Genomic DNA, 21373 nt, shown 5'->3' with positions numbered 1-21373 from the left:
TAAGCAAAAATATCTAAAAACCTGTTTTTGTGTCCCAATTATGGGGTAGTGCGTGTAGATTGAGGAGAAAAAATATTTTAATCAATTTTAGAATAAGGCTGTAATGTAACAAAGGTCAATGGGTCTGAATACTTTCCGAAGGCACTGTATATAATTAACATGACATATTCTAAAATGTTTACCACAGTCTAACCCATCTCTAACACTATGATTCAAGTACCCAACAATATGGAGCCATTGTAGTTATTTTTTTTTAAATTAAGCATGATACGGGAAACTCAGTCCCTGCAATGATACAAAAACAACCAAGTCAGTCAGCCAATTTTGTATTTCATTTCATCAAAATGGTCATACTCAACTTTGAAGTACAATACTTTTATTGCACAAAACAATAAGTGACAAGTATATTCAAATGTATAAAATAAATAGTTAATGGTATTGAAAACTTCCCGTGCCTATTTCCAAATGCCTCAGTATACGGTAAACCGCCCGAGCCTACACAGTAAGGTAGTTGATTGTTACCCAGAAATTATTTGATAGAGATAAAAACAGATACATTGGGCCTTTAAGATGAATGCACTAAGTCACTCTGAATAAGAGTGTCTGCTAAACTGTAAGTGGAATAACTCACTATTTTAACCCTACCTTTTCTGTACAATTGGTACCCTCGCTTGGATAAAATTAACTTTGGAAAATGTTCAACATTAAACACATCTTCACTACTTTGTCAAGTTAATTAAGGCATTCTCAATATAAAACACCAGAATGAACCTAAGGGACATAGGTGTCACTTCATGAGTGAAGCATTTTTACAGAGCGGTCCACGAAGAAACAGGTACTCCTAATATGCTTCATTTAGAGTTATGTAAATGTTGTTGTGAAACTTTTAGCTATATGTTAGGATTTTTAATACATTGTAAGGCTGCATGATGTGACTAATGACGATTTGAAAAAATGTGCATTAAAGGCATGAGCTCTGCTTTCTTTTTTTGTGCAGGTGGTACACACGTCATCAGTTTCTCATTTACAATTTGACAAGCACTTGATAATGCCTAGAATTTCCCGGCTGCATCCCCTTTGTGTGGCCGCAATGCCCCCTAAAAAAATCCATGCCTTTTGCGGCCAATGGCTGTTGTGCCCTTGGGCTGAATATAATAATTATAATTTCCTTCTGGCTGGGTGCTCTGAAGCACCTCACTCACATGGCTTTCCGTCACGTGATCGGCTCTTTCTCACAGGCTACAAGTGAAGACGGACGCAACTGCGCGTGCTCCTATCAAATTCCGAGGCGCATATTGAAGATATTGGAAGAACTGTCCACATTTACTTTGTCAGCCAACAAGATGAGTAGGCCTAACAAACAGCAAAAGCACTAGCCCCCATAGTACAAAAGTGTACCTATTCTGTGCGAGAAATAAATAGCCTGGGACAGTTATGGGATGCGATAGATCCCAAATTAATACAACCACCAGCATCAAAACCTTTTTAAAGCAATGTGGCTGACGAAAAAGATCAGAACGTTTAGCTTAAAAATGTTAACTATTAGGCTATTTCTTCACATTATAAGCGCAGCAATGCGCACACAGCCGTATGCTGTAAGCGTGAATGTTCCATTAGCGGGAAAACACCATTTTTAAAGCAAACTCCTTCAAAAGATTGTCATCTTACCATTCAAACAATGAATCCTGATCTAGGATAACTTTTCAAATCATGAAATTATTTGGCTTGCTCTAAAAGGATTTGGCTAAAAGCAAATCTACCTTGGAATGAAATCACTTTAGAATCTTGAAACGCAGGCTCTACACCCGTTGTAACAGATTAATGTGCTTCATTTTAAGAAGTTATTAAAACCTTATCAAAACATATGGGCTAGGCTACATGAGGTGTGTGACTGATTTAAAAAAGGCATGCACTGTTTCCTGCTTTACTCCACACACTGGGCATCATTTACAAATGAAACGCTAATATTGTCACCCATCATACTATTCTTGATTTAATCTTGTCTTTACATATACTAAATAATATATGTGTGAAATTAGTTTTGATTTAGAATGGACCTGTCTCGAAACAGGGGCAGTGGGGGGAAAAATACACTTAAATAGCTAATGGTGGACGCTTTTCCAGTGGTTCATGCCAGCCAGATAGGCTGTACTCCTGTGGAAAAGAGAAGCAATGTACTTAATATTAGGAAAGTTGAGAAATAAATATAGTAGGCCTAGCCTATAGAAATCTCATGGGATCCTCTTTTTAAATGGAGGCCATCACTCCGTTTTCTCATGCAATTGCATAGTCTATAGAAATGTTGCGCAACAGGCTCTCGTGAAGTGTTGGATTCCATTTTCATTGATGTTAGAGTGATAAGAGGGACAACAGAATGCTGAGCACCAGGCAGTTAGCAAGTTTGGTAGGCTACTAATGATCATCAGAGCTTGGAGAAGCTAGATTACCGTGACTAAATGGTCACGTGGAATTTGACTGCTGTCATAAGACGATCTAACTAACAGCCCTACACCCATCTGGTGTCCCAGGTCTAAATCAGTGCCTGATTTAGAGGAGAACAATGAAAAAAAATGCTGTGGAACTGGCATTGAGTTCCAGAGTTGAGTTTGAGGGCTGTACTCCGTGTGCATTTTCTGCTTGTATCCTGAAGTACCTCCTCTCTGAGAACCTCTTTCCGCAGTGTGTACAGGCGAATGGCGTTTCTCCTGTGGATCTTCAGCTAGTGCTGGTGAGAGAACCTCTTCTCACACTGGGTAAGCTGTAGGATTCCTCCCCTCTGTGGACTCTCTGGTGTCTCTTCAGGTTGGACGAGTGTGAAAAACTGGCCTGACATGTCGCAGCCGAAAGGTTTCTCCCCCGTGTGCATCCTTTGGTGGATCTCCACCTGTTTGGGGAAACGGAAGGCTTTCCCACAGAACGGACACGGGAAGCGCTTTTCTTTGCCACCGGATCTACTGATAGAATTACTGCTACTGTCATTTGTCAATGGGCTTGTGTAGCCATTTAATGTTGAGGCACTGTCATTGTCTGAGGTCTGGTTTAACATTAGAAGAGTGTGAGGAGGATGAAGGCCAGGGAGTGTCTGTGTTGTCGCAGGGTCCATGTTCCAGTTGATAGATCCTATAGAAGGCATGCTGAAGGCGGCACCTGTTAGGGGTTTAACCTGAGGCGCCATCAGTCTCTCTGAATCACAACTATAGGAGCAGGACGCAGCATCGCTAGCCGAGTCTGTGTCTGTTCTCTCCTGCCGCATATAGACACCACCTCGTCCCCGCAGACCAAATCTACGCCTTGCCCTGGTCTCATCCAGTCTGTTGTTATGGAGAATAAGTTTGGTTGTTGTTTTGTGTTTCACTGTCTGTTTCTGGTTGCTGTGCCCCAGCCCAGAGTTGAGGACGTTGTCCCATCCACTGGCCTGCTCTGTGATGTTGTCCCCTGGGCGCTTGGCTGCACCCGTCTGGGTCTGGGAATCCAAGATGGCCGTCCAGTCTCCTCTGTTAGCCTCCAGCGAACCACCTGCAGGAAGAGGTTACAAAATAGACTTTACAAACATGGCAGAGAACTCTACATATGGAGATTTTTTTCATTGTCAAGTTCATTCATTGTTTCAAATCATAGCCAGGTGCATCACTATTCCCATTGAAGATATATTACTGTATGTATTTCTCCCTTACCTTGCTCCCCCATCTTCAGTCCACTTAGCAGGTCAATGCTCTCTGGTCCGTCTTCTATTGTCTCCTCTTTGACCAGCAGCAGATCAGGCTTCCCATCCTCCATGTCTACTGACTGTCAGAGATACAGAGTGAGAGGATGTTGGATCAAAGAAATCTGATATGAGCACCCTGCTATGAAGCATCTTCTGATTGGGCAATGAGGGATTGCTATGAGTACTATGCAAACGTGTTACTTCATTTGATTACTTGACACTTAAGACCAAATTAATCAAGACCGTATCCACAAGAATCTGTCGGAAGTTTACATACAAATACATTTAAACTCAGTTTTTCACAATTCCTGACATTTAATCCCATTTAAAAATGCCCTGTCTTAGGTCAGTTAGGATCACCAATTTATTTTAAGAATGTGAAATGTCAGAATAATAGTAAAGAATCTTATTTCTTTCATCACATTCCCAGTTCGTCAGAAGTTTACATACACTCAATTAATATTTGGTAGCATTGCCTTTAAATTGATTCACTTGGGTCAAACGTGGTCCCGTGTGGCTCAGTTGGTAGAGCATGGCGCTTGCAACGCCAGGGTTGTGGGTTCAATTCCCACGGGGGGGACCAGGATGAATATGTATGAACTTTCCAATTTGTAAGTCGCTCTGGATAAGAGCGTCTGCTAAATGACTTAAATGTAAATGTTAAATGTCAAACGTTTTGGGTAGCCTTCCACAAGCTTCCCACAATAAGTTGGGGGAATTTTGGCCCATTCCTCCTGACTGAGCTGGTATAACTGAGTCAGGTTTGTAGGCATCCTTACTCGAACACGCTTTTTCAGTCCTGTCCACAAATTTTCTATAGGATTGATGTCAGGGCTTTGTGATGGCCACTCCAATACCTTGACTTTGTTGTCCTTAAGCCATTTTGCCACAACTTTGGAAGTATGCTTTGGGTCATTGTCCATTTGGAAGACCCATTTGCAACCAAGCTTTAACTTCCTGACTGATGTCTTGAGATGTTGCTTCAATATATCCACAATTTTCCATCCTCATGATGTCATCTATTTTGTGAAGTGCACCAGTCCCTCCTGCAGCAAGGCATGATGCTGCCACCCCCGTGCTTCACGGTTGGCATGGTGTTCTTCGGCTTGCAAGCCTACCTCTTTTTCCTCCAAACATAACGATGGTGATTATGGCCAAACAGTTCTATTTTTGTTTCATCAGACCAGAGGACATTTTTCCAAAAAGTACAATCTTTGTACCCATGTGCAGTTGCAAACCATAGTCTGGCTTTTTTATGGTGGTTTTGGAGCAGTGGCTTCTTCCTTGCTGAGCAGCCTTTCAGGATACTTTTGTACCTGTTTCCTCCAGCATCTTCACAAGGTTCTTTGCTGTTGTTCTGGGATTGATTTGCACTTTTCACACAAGTATGTTCATCTCTAGGAGACAGAACGCATCTCCTTCCTGAGCGGTATGACAGCTGTGTGGTCCCATGGTGTTTATACTTGTGTACTAATGTTTGTACAGATGAACATGGTACCTTCAGGTGTTTGGAAATTGCTCCCAAGGATGAACCTGACTTGTGGAAGTCTCCAATTTTTTTTTGAGGTCTTGGTTGATTTCCCCATGATGTCAAGCAAAGAGGCACTGAGTTTGAAGGTAGGCCTTGAAATACATCCATAGGTACACCTACAATTGACTCAAATTATGTCAATTAGCCTATCAGAAGCTTCTAAAGCCATGGCATCCTTTTCTGGAATTTTCCAAACGATATAAAGGCACAAAGTAGATGTTTTAACCGACTTGCCAAAACGATAGTTTGTTAACAAGATTTGTGGAGTGGTTGAAAAACGAGTTTTAATGACTAAAACCTAAGTGTATGTAAACTTCAGACTTCAACTGTAGCTTTATTCATTATAATCTAAAATCCTAAACTAATCCTAGATCAACTCTGATAGGCTTTGTGGATACGGGCCCTGACCTAATACCATTCAGACAGTAGTTCACAGTAGGCTCACCTCAGTGAGACTGTGTGGTCCTGTGCTGCTCAGCTGGTTCCTTTGTGGGTTCAGGAGGTGTAGTCTGGTTGTCATCCATGACCTCAGTGTTCCTCAGACCCTCCTCACACCCCTCCTTCACCAGCAGCACCTCTGGACCCTCCTCCTGGAAGAGACAAGTGATACACTCCCTCAGGTACGTACACACAGATAAACACACTTTCAACATGAAGTGTTTACAAATCCCCCCTACTTTTGAATCCTATATTGTCATTAGTTACTTCATTGTTAAACCCATCATGGACATTAATATGACGTTGTGGGTAAAAAGTCAAAAGTCAGACAAACCTGACTAAAGTAGTGGTGTACTGTAGCTGTTTTGCTTCATAGTTTGTTCTCCATATTCTTTTTTAAAATAGGGAGCCAATTTATTTTCATAACTGATCAAAATAAGTGTTCTAATGGCTCTCTGGTCCCTCTGCATCAGACTTATGGTGAGAAATGTTTGAACCATGGAGTCGCAATACATATTGTATCACGAGGTGCCTGGCAATTCCTGCCCTAATTGGTTATAAAGTGCGGTTGTGTGTATGCAAAATAAGGTGATATCAGATGTGATGTATACTGAAGAGAGTCTCAATTAAAGTCTTAGAACGAAAAGTCCAATTTTGTGTTTATTCAACATAAAACAAGTTTTAAATGCACCATACGAAAACCACACATACGTGTTTCTCTGCGTACCCGGCCCACCACCTCAAGCTCAACAAGACGGAGCTGCTCTTCCTCTCGGGGAAGGACTGCCAGCTCCAAAACCACATCACGGTTGATTGACAACTCCATGGAGTACAAAGAACATCAAAGCAGTGACTTCCTGCAACTGTGATATGTGGTTGTCTCACCCAGCTATCTTAAGATGAATGCACTACTAAGTCGCTCTGAATAAAAAAAATCTGTTAAATGACTTGCATGTAATGTTTCAACAAAAAAAAATCTGCATGAACTTGATAAACTGCATTCATTTTCTCATTAAAAGTGTCTTAGGAAAAATTAAGCAGTTGAATGGAAGTAATGAAATAGGCATTTGTGAACATCATATAGGTACACAGTACAAACAATGTAACATACTTTTTAGGCATATATAAATTAATAACAATGTCTGGACACAATATTCAACAGTGAGCAGGGTTTGATCTAAACATCAGAAGCTATCGAGTGGAATGGTTACTTTCTATGTTAGAGTGGAATGGTTTTTCTGCTGCTTCCCTCTGAGAAGCTCCCGTGTGGACCTTCAGGTGCATCTTCAGGTTGCCAGCCAGGGCGAAGCGCATGTCACACTGGGTACAGCAAAATGGTTTCTCCCCTGTGTGGACCCTCTGGTGCCTCTTCAGGTCACCAGCCTGGGAGAACCTTTTCTCACACTGGGGGCAGCTATATGGTTTCTCCCCTGTGTGGACCCTCTGGTGCCTCTTCAGGTCACAAGCCTGGGAGAACCTTTTCTCACAATGGGGGCAGCTGAAGGGTTTCACCCCTGTGTGGACCCTCTGGTGGATCTCAACATTCTGGAGGCAGCTGAAGCCTTTGTTGCAGAACACGCAGAGGAACCGTTTCTCTTTACTACTTCCTGATTTTGCACACCCACCATGTGCCTTGGCCCTTTGGTCCTTTGAGTTCAATATCTGATCGAAAAGGACGCGGTCGAGTGAATCCGAAGGGGCCATCAATGTGGACACTGGGTCGCGATCCCTGAAATTGTGTAAAGCGTAGTGGGTGGTGACATTTGGATTTGTCTTTAAGCTTCCCCTGTAATCTAAGAAATCTTTGCCTTGTGAGTGTCCTCCTAAATGAGTCTCGTCTACATTCCACGTGGGAGAAGCGTCGCCCTCCACTTTTACGTCATTTACAACTATAACCTCCCCTTTCTTATCTAGGCACCCTTCAGAGTATACAGTACTACTGTACCGGTTCCAGTCCCCTCTAGACAGATCAGTCTGTGTCTCTAAACCCAAGGATATGTTGCCAGGGTCCATCTCTGTAGCGTAAGAACAAGACAGATCATTGCCAGTCTCGAACGCGTCACCTGTGTCCCGATTGGATTGAGCTGTCCTCGGGCTTGGGTTACCGTAAAGTAAATACTCTGAACTGGGAGCAGGAGAACAGCCCAGTGGCTCCAGTCTCTCTGGATCTGACCTGTGGTCAGATCCTGTGGGTAAAAGCCTTTGGGTTAGAGTTAAAGTCTCGGTGTCTGTCTCTGACTTGAGGACGGCGTTCGGCGTTCCACTGACCTCCGTGATGCTGCGTCGTGTCCTAGGCTTGGGCGCGGCAGCGGTGTGTAGGTCCTCCGTGGCTACAGGGTGGATGTCTCTGCTGTGCTGTGGGTCCTCCTCTCCTTCAGACTTTTCCTGCTTGACCAGAGACGATCCTCCAGGACCTGCAGCCTCTACATCTGCAGACTGACACATGAAGAGAGGAGGTTATTAAAACTGCATTTTAAATGGATAACAATGTCGCAGTGAACTCACAAGCTCTTATGGCAGATAAAGATGTACATGAATAGCTGAGGGGAGTCTTTCTGAAATAAACAGGACACATGATGTACTGTAACGTTCTGTTACACTATGACACTGACCTCTATCACGATAACATGCTGGGTTGAAGTTCCACTCCCCTCATCAACAGTGATTGGTTGGTCAACTCTCCATGTATTGTGTCCCGCTGGCTTCACAAAGCTCCTGTGGCCTCCAGTGAGATGCCCTTCACCTGAGAGTTATTGGGGGGAAAAAGGTGGTTAGGTTAGCAACTCTCAATGATTAACAGTATATTGTACACTAATGACAGTCTACATTTGGCAAGGATGTAAGGTAACACTTCATATACTACACTGCTCAAAAAAATAAAGGGAACACTTAAACAACACAATGTAACTCCAAGTCAATCACACTTCTGTGAAATCAAACTGTCCACTTAGGAAGCAACACTGATTGACAATAAATTTCACATGCTGTTGTGCAAATGGAATAGACAACAGGTGGAAATTATAGGCAATTAGCAAGACACCCCCAATAAAGGAGTGGTTCTGCAGGTGGTGACCACTTCTCAGTTCCTATGCTTCCTGGCTAATGTTTTGGTCACTTTTGAATGCTGGCGGTGCTTTCACTCTAGTGGTAGCATGAGACGGAGTCTACAACCCACACAAGTGGCTCAGGTAGTGCAGCTTATCCAGGATGGCACATCAATGCGAGCTGTGGCAAGAATGTTTGCTGTGTCTGTCAGCGTAGTGTCCAGAGCATGGAGGCGCTACCAGGAGACAGGCCAGTACATCAGGAGACGCGGAGGAAGCCGTAGGAGGGCAACAACCCAGCAGCAGGACCGCTACCTCCGCCTTTGTGCAAGGAGGAGCACTGCCAGAGCCCTGCAAAATGACCTCCAGCAGGCCACAAATGTGCATGTGTCTGCTCAAACGGTCAGAAACAGACTCCATGAGGGTGGTATGAGGGCCCGACGTCCACAGGTGGGGGGTTGTGCTTACAGCCCAACACCGTGCAGGACGTTTGGCATTTGCCAGAGAACACCAAGATTGGCAAATTCGCCACTGGCGCCCTGTGTTCTTCACAGATGAAAGCAGGTTCACACTGAGCACGTGACAGACGTGACAGAGTCTGGAGACGCCGTGGAGAACGTTTTGCTGCCTGCAACATCCTCCAGCATGACCGATTTGGCAGTGGGTCAGTCATGGTGTGGGGTGGCATTTCTTTTGGGGCCGCACAGCCCTCCATGTGCTCGCCAAAGGTAGCCTGACTGCCATTAGGTACCGAGATGAGATCCTCAGACCCCTTGTGAGACCATATGCTGGTGCGGTTGGCCCTGGGTTCCTCCTAATGCAAGACAATGCTAGACCTCATGTGGCTAGAGTGTGTCAGCATTTCCTGCAAGAGGAAGGCATTGATGCTATGGACTGGCCCGCCCGTTCCCCAGACCTGAATCCAATTGAGCACATCTGGGACATCATGTCTCGCTCCATCCACCAACGCCATGTTGCACCACAGACTGTCCAGGAGTTGGCGGATGCTTTAGTCCAGGTCTGGGAGGAGATCCCTCAGGAGACCATCCGCCACCTCATCAGGAGCATGCCCAGGCATTGTAGGGAGGTCATACAGGCACGTGGAGGTCGCACACACTACTGAGCCTCATTTTGACTTGTTTTAAGGACATTACATCAAAGTTGGATCAGCCTGTAGTGTGGTTTTCCACTTTAATTTTGAGTGTGACTCCAAATCCAGACCTCAATGGGTTGATAAATTTGATTTCCATTGATCATTTGTGTGATTTTGTTGTCAGCACATTCAACTATGTAAAGAAAAAAGTATTTAATAAGAATATTTCATTCATTCAGATTTAGGATGTGTTATTTTAGTTGTCCCTTTTTTTTTGAGCAGTGTATTTATTGATTATGTAAAATGCATCACATCCTTTTAAAAGTATGACAATAGGAAATATGGTTAGAATATGAAACGGTCTTTGTGCAATAAGAATAGTCTTAATTGACCTGCCTGGTAAAATAAAACAAATTGTGCAGGGTAAGTATTGCATACTATCCAAACACTAACCAAGACGATAGACATCACATTGTATCTGTCCCATTATGGGTCAGTGAGAGCAAGGGCAGCGCCATTGTAGTACAGACTGAGATATGTTCCCGGATTCATCCATTAGCATTGAGGTTACCAATAAGGAGGAAGGGGCGTGGCTCATAACACTGTCAAGAGGAAGGGGCGCGGCTCTGTTGCATCCCGCAGTGTGTGTGGCATTCTTTTATGTTTTCAATCTGTAAACTTAGTTCACAAACAATCTGCCAACGATGGATTTATAGTGGTGGGGTGTTGTACTGATCTTGTACATACCGATACAAACGGACTAAATGATGATAAACGCTGCTGGCTGCGGAATCCAATACAGCAAAATTCTTACTACAATTGTGGCCAAAAGTTTTGAGAATGACAAATATTAATTTCCACAAATTTTGATGCTTCGGTGTCTTTAGATATTTTTTTGTCAGATGTTACTATGGAATAGTGAAGTATAATTACAAGCATTTCATAAGTGTCAAAGGCTTTTATTCACAATTACATGTAGTTGATGCAAAGAGTCAATATTTGCAGTGTTGACCCTTCTTTTTCAAGACCTCTGCAATCCACCCTGGCATGCTGTCAATTAATTTCTGGGCCACATCCTGATTGATGGCAGCCTATTCTTGCATAATCAATGCTTGGAGTTTGTCAGAATTTGTGGGTTTTTGTTTGTCCACCCGCCTCTTGAGGATTGACCACAAGTTCTCAATGGGATTAAGGTCTGGGGAGTTTCCTGGCCATGGACCCAAAATATCGATGTTTTGTTCTCCGAGCCACTTAGTTATCACTTTTGCCTTATGGCAAGGTGCTCCATCATGCTGGAAAAGGCATTGTTCGTCACCAAACTGTTCCTGGATGGTTGGGAGAAGTTGCTCTCGGAGGATGTGTTGGTACCATTCTTAATTCATGGCTGTGTTCTTAGACAAAATTGTGAGGGAGCCCACTCCCTTGGCTGAGAAGCAACACCACACATGAATGGTCTCAGGATGCTTTACTGTTGACATGACACAGGACTGAGACTTGGCTGGATGACAGAGTCCTGGACAGGGAAGTGGAGCCGGCCGGCTTCTCTCTGGTCAGAGCGGACCGTGATCTGACAGTCACAGGGAAATATCAGGGCGGGGGCATCTGCCTGCTTGTCAGGGACCAGTGGTGTAAATCGATCCTGGTGAGAGAGACTCTGTACCCCCGACATAGAACTGCTTTCTGTGTCACTAGGACCCTACTATCTGTCCCGTGAGCTCCCCCAATTGTTTGTTACCGTTGTGTAAATTCAACCTAAAGCTAATATAACAAAGGCATCAGAGATGATATATCTGTCACAGAAACTGGAATCCATCTCCTCAGACGCACCCATATTTATTTTAGGGGATTTTAAGGACTGTACTTTGCACAAAGTCCTGCGCACATACCACCAGTATGTGAAATGTCACACTAGGAAAAATTTGACTTGATTTGTGCTATGGGACAATACCAAATGCGTTCTGCCACCACCAGACCTCCCATGGGGACATCAGACCACAATGTGGTCTACCTTAGGCCAACCTACTGTTGCCTCCTGGAGAGGGAGAAACCTACAGTTAAAAAAAAAACTCCAGATCTGGAAGGACAACAGTATCACTCGTCTCCAAGGGAGTTTTGACTGTACTATGTGGGAGGTATGAGGACAGCAGCTCTGATCTTGATGAACTCCAATGTTTCAGACTGTGTTGAGTCAGTTGTGCGCACTAAAACCTGTAAATCTTCCCTAACAATAAGCCTTGGGTATCAAAACATCTATAATCACTTGATAGGAAGAAGGCAGTTTATGCTGAGGGTGGTAGACAGGCTTTAAGAGATGTACAATGTGAGATCAAAAGGCAGATACTGGTGGACAAGGAGGCATACAAGCAAAGGGAGGAGAGGACCATCCTCAGGAAACTCAAGGGTGGCCTGGCAGGGGATTAAATCCATGGCTAGCGCCCCCCACATAGGCAGGGGAAAAACCAGTTCTGACCTTGGGAGACATGAGGGCCAGAACATTGCTAATGAACTGAATGGTTTCTCCTCAAGATTTGAATCAGACAACCTTGGAGGTAAAACAAATGGAAGCATCTTTAAATGTTTGAGAGGGTTGCTGTTAAACAGGCTGATAATTTGAAGTTGTTCAGGGGATGTAACGCACACAAAAGCCCAGGCCCAGACAAAATAAGTGGACATGTGTTAAAGCACTGTGCTGAACAATTGGCTGGTGTTTTTACAGACACTTTACAATCCTCGCTTGACCGGCAACACGTACCAGTATTGTGGAAAAAGTCAATAAATATACCAATTCCTAAAGCATCTAATCCCTCTGTGCTGAATGACTACCGCCCTGTCGCCTTGACATTATTAATAATGAAATACCTTGAGAAAATTGTGAAAAGTCATTCTCGGTATCACCCAGAAGCTCCTCGACCCATTTCAGTTTGCCTATCAGCCCAGCAGAGGAGTTGATGATGCCATTCTTACTCTCCTCAACATGGTCTACAGACTTCTAGAGTGTGCCAAATCCCATGTCAGGGTTTTGTTTGTTGACTTTCCTTCTGCCTTCAACACAATCCAGCCTTACATTCTGGCAGAGACTCATTCGGGACTTCTCCTTAGATGTGGGGCTGGTTTTGTGGCTGTTGGACTTCCTGAGCCAACAGTCACAGCGGGTCAAAATAGCCCCACATGTCGGACATACAACAACACAGGCTCTCCTCAGGGATGTGTTTTGTCCCCACTCCTGTATATCTTGTACACGAATAGTTGTACTAGTTCCCATCCTGATAGACACCGCGTTAAGCTCGCTGATGACTCAGCCTGTTGCATGATGACGAGGAACACCATGGCCCGGTCCTAAATTACTTTGTAGAGTGGCGTGACGAATCACACTTGGTCCTCAATACTAATAAGACCAAAGATGTGCATAGACTTCAGGAAGCATACAACACCAACCAGAAATCAGAACATAGAGATTGTAGAGAAATATAAATATCTGGGTGTCCTCTTGGGCAATAAGCTTCAGTGGAGTAAATGTACAGACCTGATCTACAAAGAGTCAACAGAGACTGTACTTTCTCAAAAAGCTGGGATCTTTTAATGTTAATTGTACTATACTGACTGTTTTACAAATCTTTAATTGAGTATTTTAACTTTTTGTATTGTTTGTTGGTTTGGCAATTCCACTGTCAGCCAGAGAAGTATGCTGAGAAGGATTATCACCACAGCAAGCAAGGTACTTGGAGTCAAACAGACAGGCCTGGATGAGATCTTTAAAAGGTCAGGGCCCTTCACAAGGCTCACAAAATCATTTTAGAACCAAGCCACCCCCAGTACCCCGGACTTTAAACTACTCCCCTCTGGGCACAGGTATAGGGCACCCCTCGACAGGAAAAACAGAACTAGACAATTTGTGCCAGGTGTGATATCCCTCCTAAATAGCTTGGGCTCATGTTCCTATCGACCCAGTAAGACCAGCAGGCTAGTCTCTTTTTATTGGTATGTAACTGTTATAAAAGTTGTATTGTCATTTTGTTTTGTTATTTAAACGCCACAGCAACAAAATTTCCCCATGGGGACAATAAAGTCAGTAAAGTAAATAAGTGCATGGATGACGTCTTCCCCCAAAGTGACCATATGAACGTATCCAAACCAAAACCCATGGATTTCCGGCAATATCCGCGCTGGGCTAAAGGCTAGAGCTACCGCTTACAAAGAACAGGACACAGACATGACGCCTACAAAAAAGCCCGCTACGAACTTTGACGAGACATCAAACATGGAAAATGACAATGTAGGAGGAAGGTGGAATCCTATTACTGGCTCCGATGCCCTTCGGATGTGGCAGGGCTTGCAGACTGTGAAATGCCAAGTGATGCAGAACTCCCAAGCGAGTTAAATGCCTTGTATGCTCGCTTCAAGGAAAACATGGAGTAATGTATGCAAGCCCATGTTGTTCCGGATGACTGTGTGATCTCGCTCTCCATGGGCGACGCGAGTTAAAACACTCACAAAACCAGGGCGTGTTCTCAGAGCCTATACAGGCCAGCTGGCAAGTGTCTTCAGACATTTTCAATCTCTCCTCGTCCCAGTCTTATGGAAAGATGGCGCTGACAGACATGGCCGCCGTGTTTCAGGCTCCTAATCAACTGTACAGTATAGTTTTTTTATTTCTCTCTCAAATTATTAGCCCATAATGTTATTTGCATTATTACATACATAAATAATTTTGGGATATCAGAGAGGCGGTAACTCACCAGCATTTCAACCAGGAATATGACTTTCCTGAATAGGATCCTTTGTTCGTACCTTCCAAGGTGATTGAACTTATCCCAAAGGCTGCTTCAAAACGCCGCCGGCCGAGGAGAGGTATTCGGAGTGGACTTTTAGTCCAACTCAGGAGACGCGCACACCATCTACCGCTTCTGAGTATATTACTCGCTAATGTTTAGTCTATGGACAATAAAGTAGATGAGCTCAGGGCGAGGATCTCCTAACAGAGACATCAGGGACTAACATACTCCGTTTCGCAGAACCATGGCGCTCTCTGGATATACTGTCCCTGTCCATACAGCCAGCTGGGTTTTCAATACATTGTGCAGATAGGAATAAGGAACTCTCCGGCAAGAAGAAAGGCGGAGGTGTATGTTTCATGATTAACCACTCACGGTGTGATTGTGGTAACATACAGGACCTCAAGTAATTTTGTTCACCCGACCTAGAATACCTCACAATCAAATGTCGACCACCCCCCCCCAGAGAATTTTCTTTGGTTATCATCACAGCCGTATATATTACCCTTCAAGCAGATACCACGACAGCTTTCAGGGAACTACACTGGACCTTGTGCAAACTGGAAACTGCATATCCCGAGGCCGAATGTTTTAGAGTTGGACTTTAAAAAAAGGCTACCTAAGTTCTATCAACACATCACCTGAAGTACTCATGCTTCAAAAACTCTCGACCATTGTTACTCTCCCTTCCGGGATGGCTACAAGGCCCTCCGCCGAACAACCTTCGGCAACTCAGATCACAACTGCATTTTGATCCTCCCTTCCTTTTAGGCAGAAACTCAAAAACAGTTTCAGTACCTGTGCTAAGGTCTATTCAATGCTGGTCTGACCAATCAGAATCCATGCTTCAAGATTGTTTTGATCACGCAGACAGACTTGTTCGGACTTACACGGTGGTTGAGTTCATCAGGAAGTGTATTGGGGATGTTGTTCCCACGGTGATGATTAAAGCTATCCAAACAAAATTATGGATAGATAGCAGCATTGCCGCAAAACAAAGTGTGAATCACCGCATTTAACCACGGCAAGGGCAAGGTGACTGGGTATATGATTGAATACAAACAGTCTAGTTATACCCTCCATAAGGCAATCAAACAGGCAAAATGTCACTACAGAGACAAAGTGGAGTCGCAATTCAACAGTTCACACACAAAATGTATGTGGCAAGGACTCCAGACAATCACGGATTATAAAGGGAAAACCAGCCACGTCACGGACACTGACGTCTTGATCCCGAACAAACTAAATCCCTCCTTCGCCCGCTTCGAGGATAACACAGTGCTGACAACACGGGCCACTCCAGAGGATGGTGAGCTCTTGTTCTCCGTGGCCGATGTGAATAAGACATTTAAGCGCGTTAACCTTCGTAAGGCTGCCAGCCCAGACAGCATCCCTGGTGTTCACAGGACATATTCAATCTCTCCCTATCCCAGTCTGCTATCCACACTTTCTTCAAGATGTCCACCATCGTTCCTGTACCTAAGAAACAAAACTGAACTCAATGACTATCGCCCTGTATCACTTCTGTCATTATGAAGTGTTTTGAGAGGATAGTTAAAGATCTCATCACCTAGACCCACTGCAATTTGCAAACTGCCCCAATACAGACAATGCAATCACACTGCCCTATCCTATCTGGGCAAGAGGAATACCTATGTAAGAATGCTGTTCATTGACTACAGCTCAGCCTTCAACACCATAGTACCCTCCAAGCTCATCATTAAGCTCGGGGCCCTGGGTCTGAACCCCGCCCTGTGCAACTGGGTCCTGGTGTTCGACGGGCCGCCCCCAGGTGGTGAAGGTAGGCAACAACACCTCCACTACGCTGATCCTCAACAGAGGGGCAACACAAGGGTGCATGCTCAGCCCCCTCCTGTACTCTGTTTACCCATGACTGTGCGGCCACTCACGCCTTCAACTCAATTATCAAGTTTGCAGATGACAACAGTGTAGGCCTAATTATGTATATAGTGTGTTCTAGTCAAGTTCATCCGATTCAACTATATACTATTTTTTTTTTTAAATTTGATTTATCCCCTTTTCGTGGTATCCAATCGCTAGTAATTACTATCTTGTCTCATCCCTACAACTCCCGTACGGGCTCGGGAGAGACGAAGGTCGAAAGCCACGCGTCCTCCGAAGCACAACCCAACCAAGCCGCACTGCTTCTTAACACAGCGCGCCTCCAACCCGGAAGCCAGCCGCACCAATGTGTCGGAGGAATCACCGTGCACCTGGCCCCCTTGGTTAGCGCGCACTGCGCCTGGCCCGCCACAGGAGTCGCTGGAGCACGATGAGACAAGGATATCCCTACCGGCCAAACCCTCCCTAACCCGGACGACGCTAGCCCAATTGCGCGAACCCAGAGACTCTGGTGGCGCAGCTAGCACTGCGATGCAGTGCCCTAGACCACTGCGCCACCCGGGAGGCCCATATACTATTCTATCCACGTATTCTTCAGAAATACTATATATTCGGTCCATAATGTCGATACAGCCCAACACATACGTACACGTATATACTGAACAAAAATAAACGCAACATGTAAAGTGTTGGTCACATGTTTCATGAGCTGAAATAAAAGATCCCAGTAATGTTCCATATGCACAAAAAGCTTATCTCTCTCCAATTGTGTATACATTTGTTTACATCCCTGTCGGTGAGTATCTCTTTGCCAAGATAATCCATGCACCTGACAGGTGTGGCATATCAAGAAGCTGATTAAACAGCATGATCATTACACAGGTGCACCTTGTGCTGGAGACAATAAAAGGCCCCTCTAAAATGTGCAGTTTTGCCATAACACAATTCCACAGATGTCTCAAGTTGAGGGAGCGTGCAATAGGCATGCTGACAGCAGGTATGTCCACCAGAACAGTTGCCAGAGAATTTAATGTTCATGTCTCTACTATAAGCTGCCTCCAATGTCGTTTTAGAGAATTTGGCAGAGCGTCCAACCGGTCTCACAACTGCAGACCATGTGTAACCATACCAGCCCAGGATTCCACATCTGGCCTCCTTACCTGCGGCCCTAAAAATTGTGAAAAGCTCCAGCCACCCTAGTCATAGACTGTTCTCTCTGCTACCGCACGGCAAGCGGTACCGGAGTGCCAAGTCTAGGTCCAAGAGGCTTCTAAACAGCTTCAACCCCCAAGCCATAAGACTCCTGAACAAGCTATTCAAATAGCTACCCAGACTATTTGCATTACAACCCCCCCCCCCCCCCCCCCTTCTACGCTGCTGCTACTCTTTATTATCTATGCATAGTCACTTTTTAATAACTCTACCTACATGTACATATTACCTCAACACCGGTGCCCCCACACATGGACTCTGTACCAGTACCCCTGTATATAGCCCCGCTGTTGTTATTTACTGCTGCTCTTTAATTATTTGTTATTATTAACTCTTACTTTTTTTGGTAGGTATTTTCTTAAGACTGCATTGTTGGTTAAGGGCTTGTAAGTAAGCATTTCACTGTAAGATCTACACCCTGTTGTATTCGGTGCATGTGACAAATAACATTTGATTTGGTAGTGGGAGAGTATGGTGAAACTGGGCCGACATTCTGCAAATTCTCAACTATGAAACGTCTGATCCCAAAACCACAATCTGTTATGAACACAGTGCACTACATTTTATAGACTTGACCCTTTGCCCCCCAAAAATAATTACATTGTGTAGAAGGAGTGCAATGTCAAATTGAGTTTGTGCACATGCGCACTTCAGAGGAGGAGTTCCCTAATGAAAATATGCAAATACATACTATAACACTCCAATAGGATCTCGCTAGCTCGTGCTTGGCTTTGCCCACCTCCTTGCTTGTTCTCACCAGTATGCTTCATTTGCTCCCACTGTATATGACACAGATGAACTATCTTGGGTTAGTTATAAATATCTTTGGTGATATGGTACTGATACTCCATGTATATAGTTTCAATTTTGTGTGTTTTATACCTCATGTTATAATTTGTATTTTGCTTATTTTTTACTCTGCATCATTGGGAAGCGCTTGTAAGCATGCAATTCAAAGTGAAGTAGACACCTGTTGTATTCAGCACATGTGACAAACACAATTTGATTTGAGGCCATCTCCATTTTGAAGTCCATTTTATTTTTCTACTACTTCTATGAGTTGGCAAACAAACTGAAAGCGTGCATACTGCCACCTGTACGGTGTTGTTTGAACATGTATAAAGCCAAAGTTGGCGATTTACTGCCACCTGCAGTTATAGAATTTTTACTCACGAGTATAATTCGTTGGCTGATCAAAGATCCCTGAATGGCATAATGTGATCCTTCCTTAACCCATAGGAAGTCCCACCCAGTTGACTGCATCAAAACGGTGAAAGTACTCAATGGCGCTGCCCATGCTAACAAGCTTGAGTCCAATATCATTCTCTAGGACCAAGACACCATTTTGGGTAACACATCTGAACACATGCCCAGAGGGGGCCCGCAGCCTCGGCCTTCTGCAAAATGTACCTCTTGTCATTCCTCTGTATCGGTCGAGGATCTTGACACTGCTAGTACGACGCTCCCGTGCCACCTTCAGTTCCTGTAGCTGTAGTTTCTTCCGCAATCCCCGGTTCTCTTTCTGGCTTTGAGACATTTCCAAACGAAACACTGCATAGTCGTCGTCTACGAGTTTACAGATCTCTACCACAGCTGCGTTAGCTAGCACCTCCATTATGGATGCTATTTGAGTGTGAAAAACCATACAGTTAGCCATTGTTAGCTAACGTTAGCAGCTAGCTAGCGTTACCTAGATAACATATCGACCAAGTCCTGTCTCCAACGTGAATTAAAGAATACCTGAGTTATGTGATGCTGTGCAGTTAAATGAGTTTGAGTTCCAGGGTGTTAATAAACATCTAAATAATAAACGCTAACGTGAAATTGTACTTGGTCACGGTTAACTTCCTTCTACACAGAATTGAAATGATCTTATTGGTTGGCGTCATTGCTCAAAGGGCGTAGTTAAATTAAAAAAGAATGCGCACTGTTTTGAAATACGGTCCTATTTATTACATTACACATCAAATCTCCTATGATCACTGATTGTGTCCGAATACCAATACTAGCGTACTATATGTTTAATAATTAAACTGCATACTAATTTAGTCGTTTGATTTAGTAGAAATCACTCGTCTTTTTCGACTCACATGTTTGACGCGCTGTAGCAAAGTGAACGAATGGTAGGAGTCAACGCAATGGTGCATTCGAAATTTCATATACTATTTTTTCGCAGAACATACTTGTTTGGAAATAAATGTGTTAGTAAGAATAGAACAACTTTATACCATCTAAATCTAATTGTATTAGTCACATGCTTCGTAAACAACAGGTGTGAACTAACAGTGAAACGTTTACTTATGGGCCCTTCCCAACAATGTAGCGAGAAAGAAAATAGAGCCTTAGGGTGCGTTCGTAAATTCACTCTGACTATCTACTCCGATTTCACTGCGATCTGTACGCTCTCGTTGGCTGGCCCTCGCGTCATACTCGTCGCCAAACGCACTGGCTCCAGGTCATCTACAAGTCTTTGCTAGGTGAAGCCTTATCTCCTTAACTCAGATTACTGGTCACCATAGCAGCACCCACCCGTAGCATGCACTCCAGCAGGTATATCTCACTGGTCACCCCCAAAGCAAATTCCTCCATTGGCCGCCTTTCCTTCCAGTTCTCTGCTGCCAATGACTGGAACGAACTGCAAAAATCACTGAAACTGGAGACTCATATCTCCCTCACTAGCTTTAAGCACCAGCTGTCAGAGCAGCTCACAGATCACTGCACCTGTACATAGCCCATCTGTAAATAGCCCATCCAACTACCTAATCCCCATACTGTATTTATTTTGCTCCTTTTGCACCTCAGTATCTCTACTTGCACATTCATTTTCTGCACATCTATCACTCCAGTGTTTAATTGGTATATTGTAATTACTTCGCCACCATGGTCTATTTATTGCCTTACGTCCCTTATCTTACCCCATTTGCACACACTGTATATAGACTTTTTCTACTGAATTATTGACTGTATGTTTGTTTATTCCATGTGTAACTGTGTTGTTGTATGTGTTGAACTGCTATGTTTTATCTTGGCCAGGTCGCAGTTGTAAATGAGAACTTGTTCTCAACTAGCCAACGGTGTCTGAGCAACCCATCAAGAGCCTAGGTAGATGGTACAACGAAAGCCTCCGGGTAAAAGATCAAGTAAGACAGGACATCGCCGATGGTCTTAAGAACATCAACAAGACCCTACTGCCTGGGAAGCTCAAGCTTTGGTGCCTACAGTTTGGACTTCTCCCCCGGGTAATGTGGCCACTCACCGTCTATGAGGTCCCAATAACAACAGTGGAGAAGATGGAGCGAACCATTACCTCATACGTGAAGAAATGGCTGGGTGTCCCACGATGCCTGAGTAACATCGGCCTCTATGGCAAAGGGGTCCTTGAACTACCTCTTACAAGTCTAACGGAGGAGTACAAGTGCTCTAAAGTGCTCTTAGCAAGGCTGCACCTCCCCTACAAACTGGACGGAAATGGTCAACATCCAAGGCTGTGCAGCAAGCAATATCAGCCCTGAGACACCAAGACATTGTGGGGAATATCCAGCATGGAAGAGGAGGCTTTGGCCTGGCAGCAAGCAAACCAACATTCCATAAGGCAACAACATCTGAACGCAGGAAGCTGGTGGTCGGGGCTGCAGCACTTGAGACCAAGAGGAGTGCAACCAATTCATTACCTCCAAAAACAAGCAATCCCGTCAAAACAACAACATTCATCCG

General features: G+C 44.2%; 1 protein-coding gene across 2 annotated transcripts; it reads right to left on the bottom strand.

The window, feature by feature from the left end:
- Positions 1–313: 313 nt before the first annotated feature.
- Positions 314–19546, bottom strand: LOC129841389 (zinc finger protein with KRAB and SCAN domains 8-like). Of its 2 annotated transcripts, XM_055909640.1 has the most exons (5): positions 19070–19546; positions 8288–8418; positions 7944–8111; positions 3675–3786; positions 314–3516 (listed from the first exon to the last, which is right to left on the bottom strand). In XM_055909640.1, exons 1-5 carry the CDS (start codon positions 19314–19316, stop codon positions 2720–2722), a joined length of 1455 nt encoding a protein of 484 aa, XP_055765615.1. In that variant the 5' UTR covers positions 19317–19546; the 3' UTR covers positions 314–2719. The 2 variants fall into 2 exon arrangements, with proteins under 2 accessions (XP_055765615.1, XP_055765614.1); XM_055909639.1 differs by lacking the exons at positions 314–3516; positions 3675–3786 and having other exon boundaries at positions 6302–8111; positions 19070–19544.
- Between the last annotated feature and the right edge of the window lie 1827 nt (positions 19547–21373).

Source organism: Salvelinus fontinalis, chromosome 42, assembly GCF_029448725.1.
Source record: "Salvelinus fontinalis isolate EN_2023a chromosome 42, ASM2944872v1, whole genome shotgun sequence".
In the NCBI taxonomy this organism is placed as follows: domain Eukaryota; kingdom Metazoa; phylum Chordata; class Actinopteri; order Salmoniformes; family Salmonidae; genus Salvelinus; species Salvelinus fontinalis.
The sequence above is the reverse complement of the archived record's forward strand: the minus strand, read 5'-3'. Positions and strand labels throughout refer to the sequence as shown.

Excerpts from the sequence above, each read along its gene's own strand:
- LOC129841389 (XM_055909639.1), bottom strand. The coding sequence starts at position 19,316 with ATGGCTAACTGTATGGTTTTTCACACTCAAATAGCATCCATAATGGAG. Across the intron at positions 8,419-19,069 it reads ATACAGAGGAATGACAAGAG|GTGAAGGGCATCTCACTGGA; the intron begins GTACATTTTGCA and ends AATAACTCTCAG. Across the intron at positions 8,112-8,287 it reads AGCATGTTATCGTGATAGAG|TCTGCAGATGTAGAGGCTGC; the intron begins GTCAGTGTCATA and ends TTCATGTGTCAG.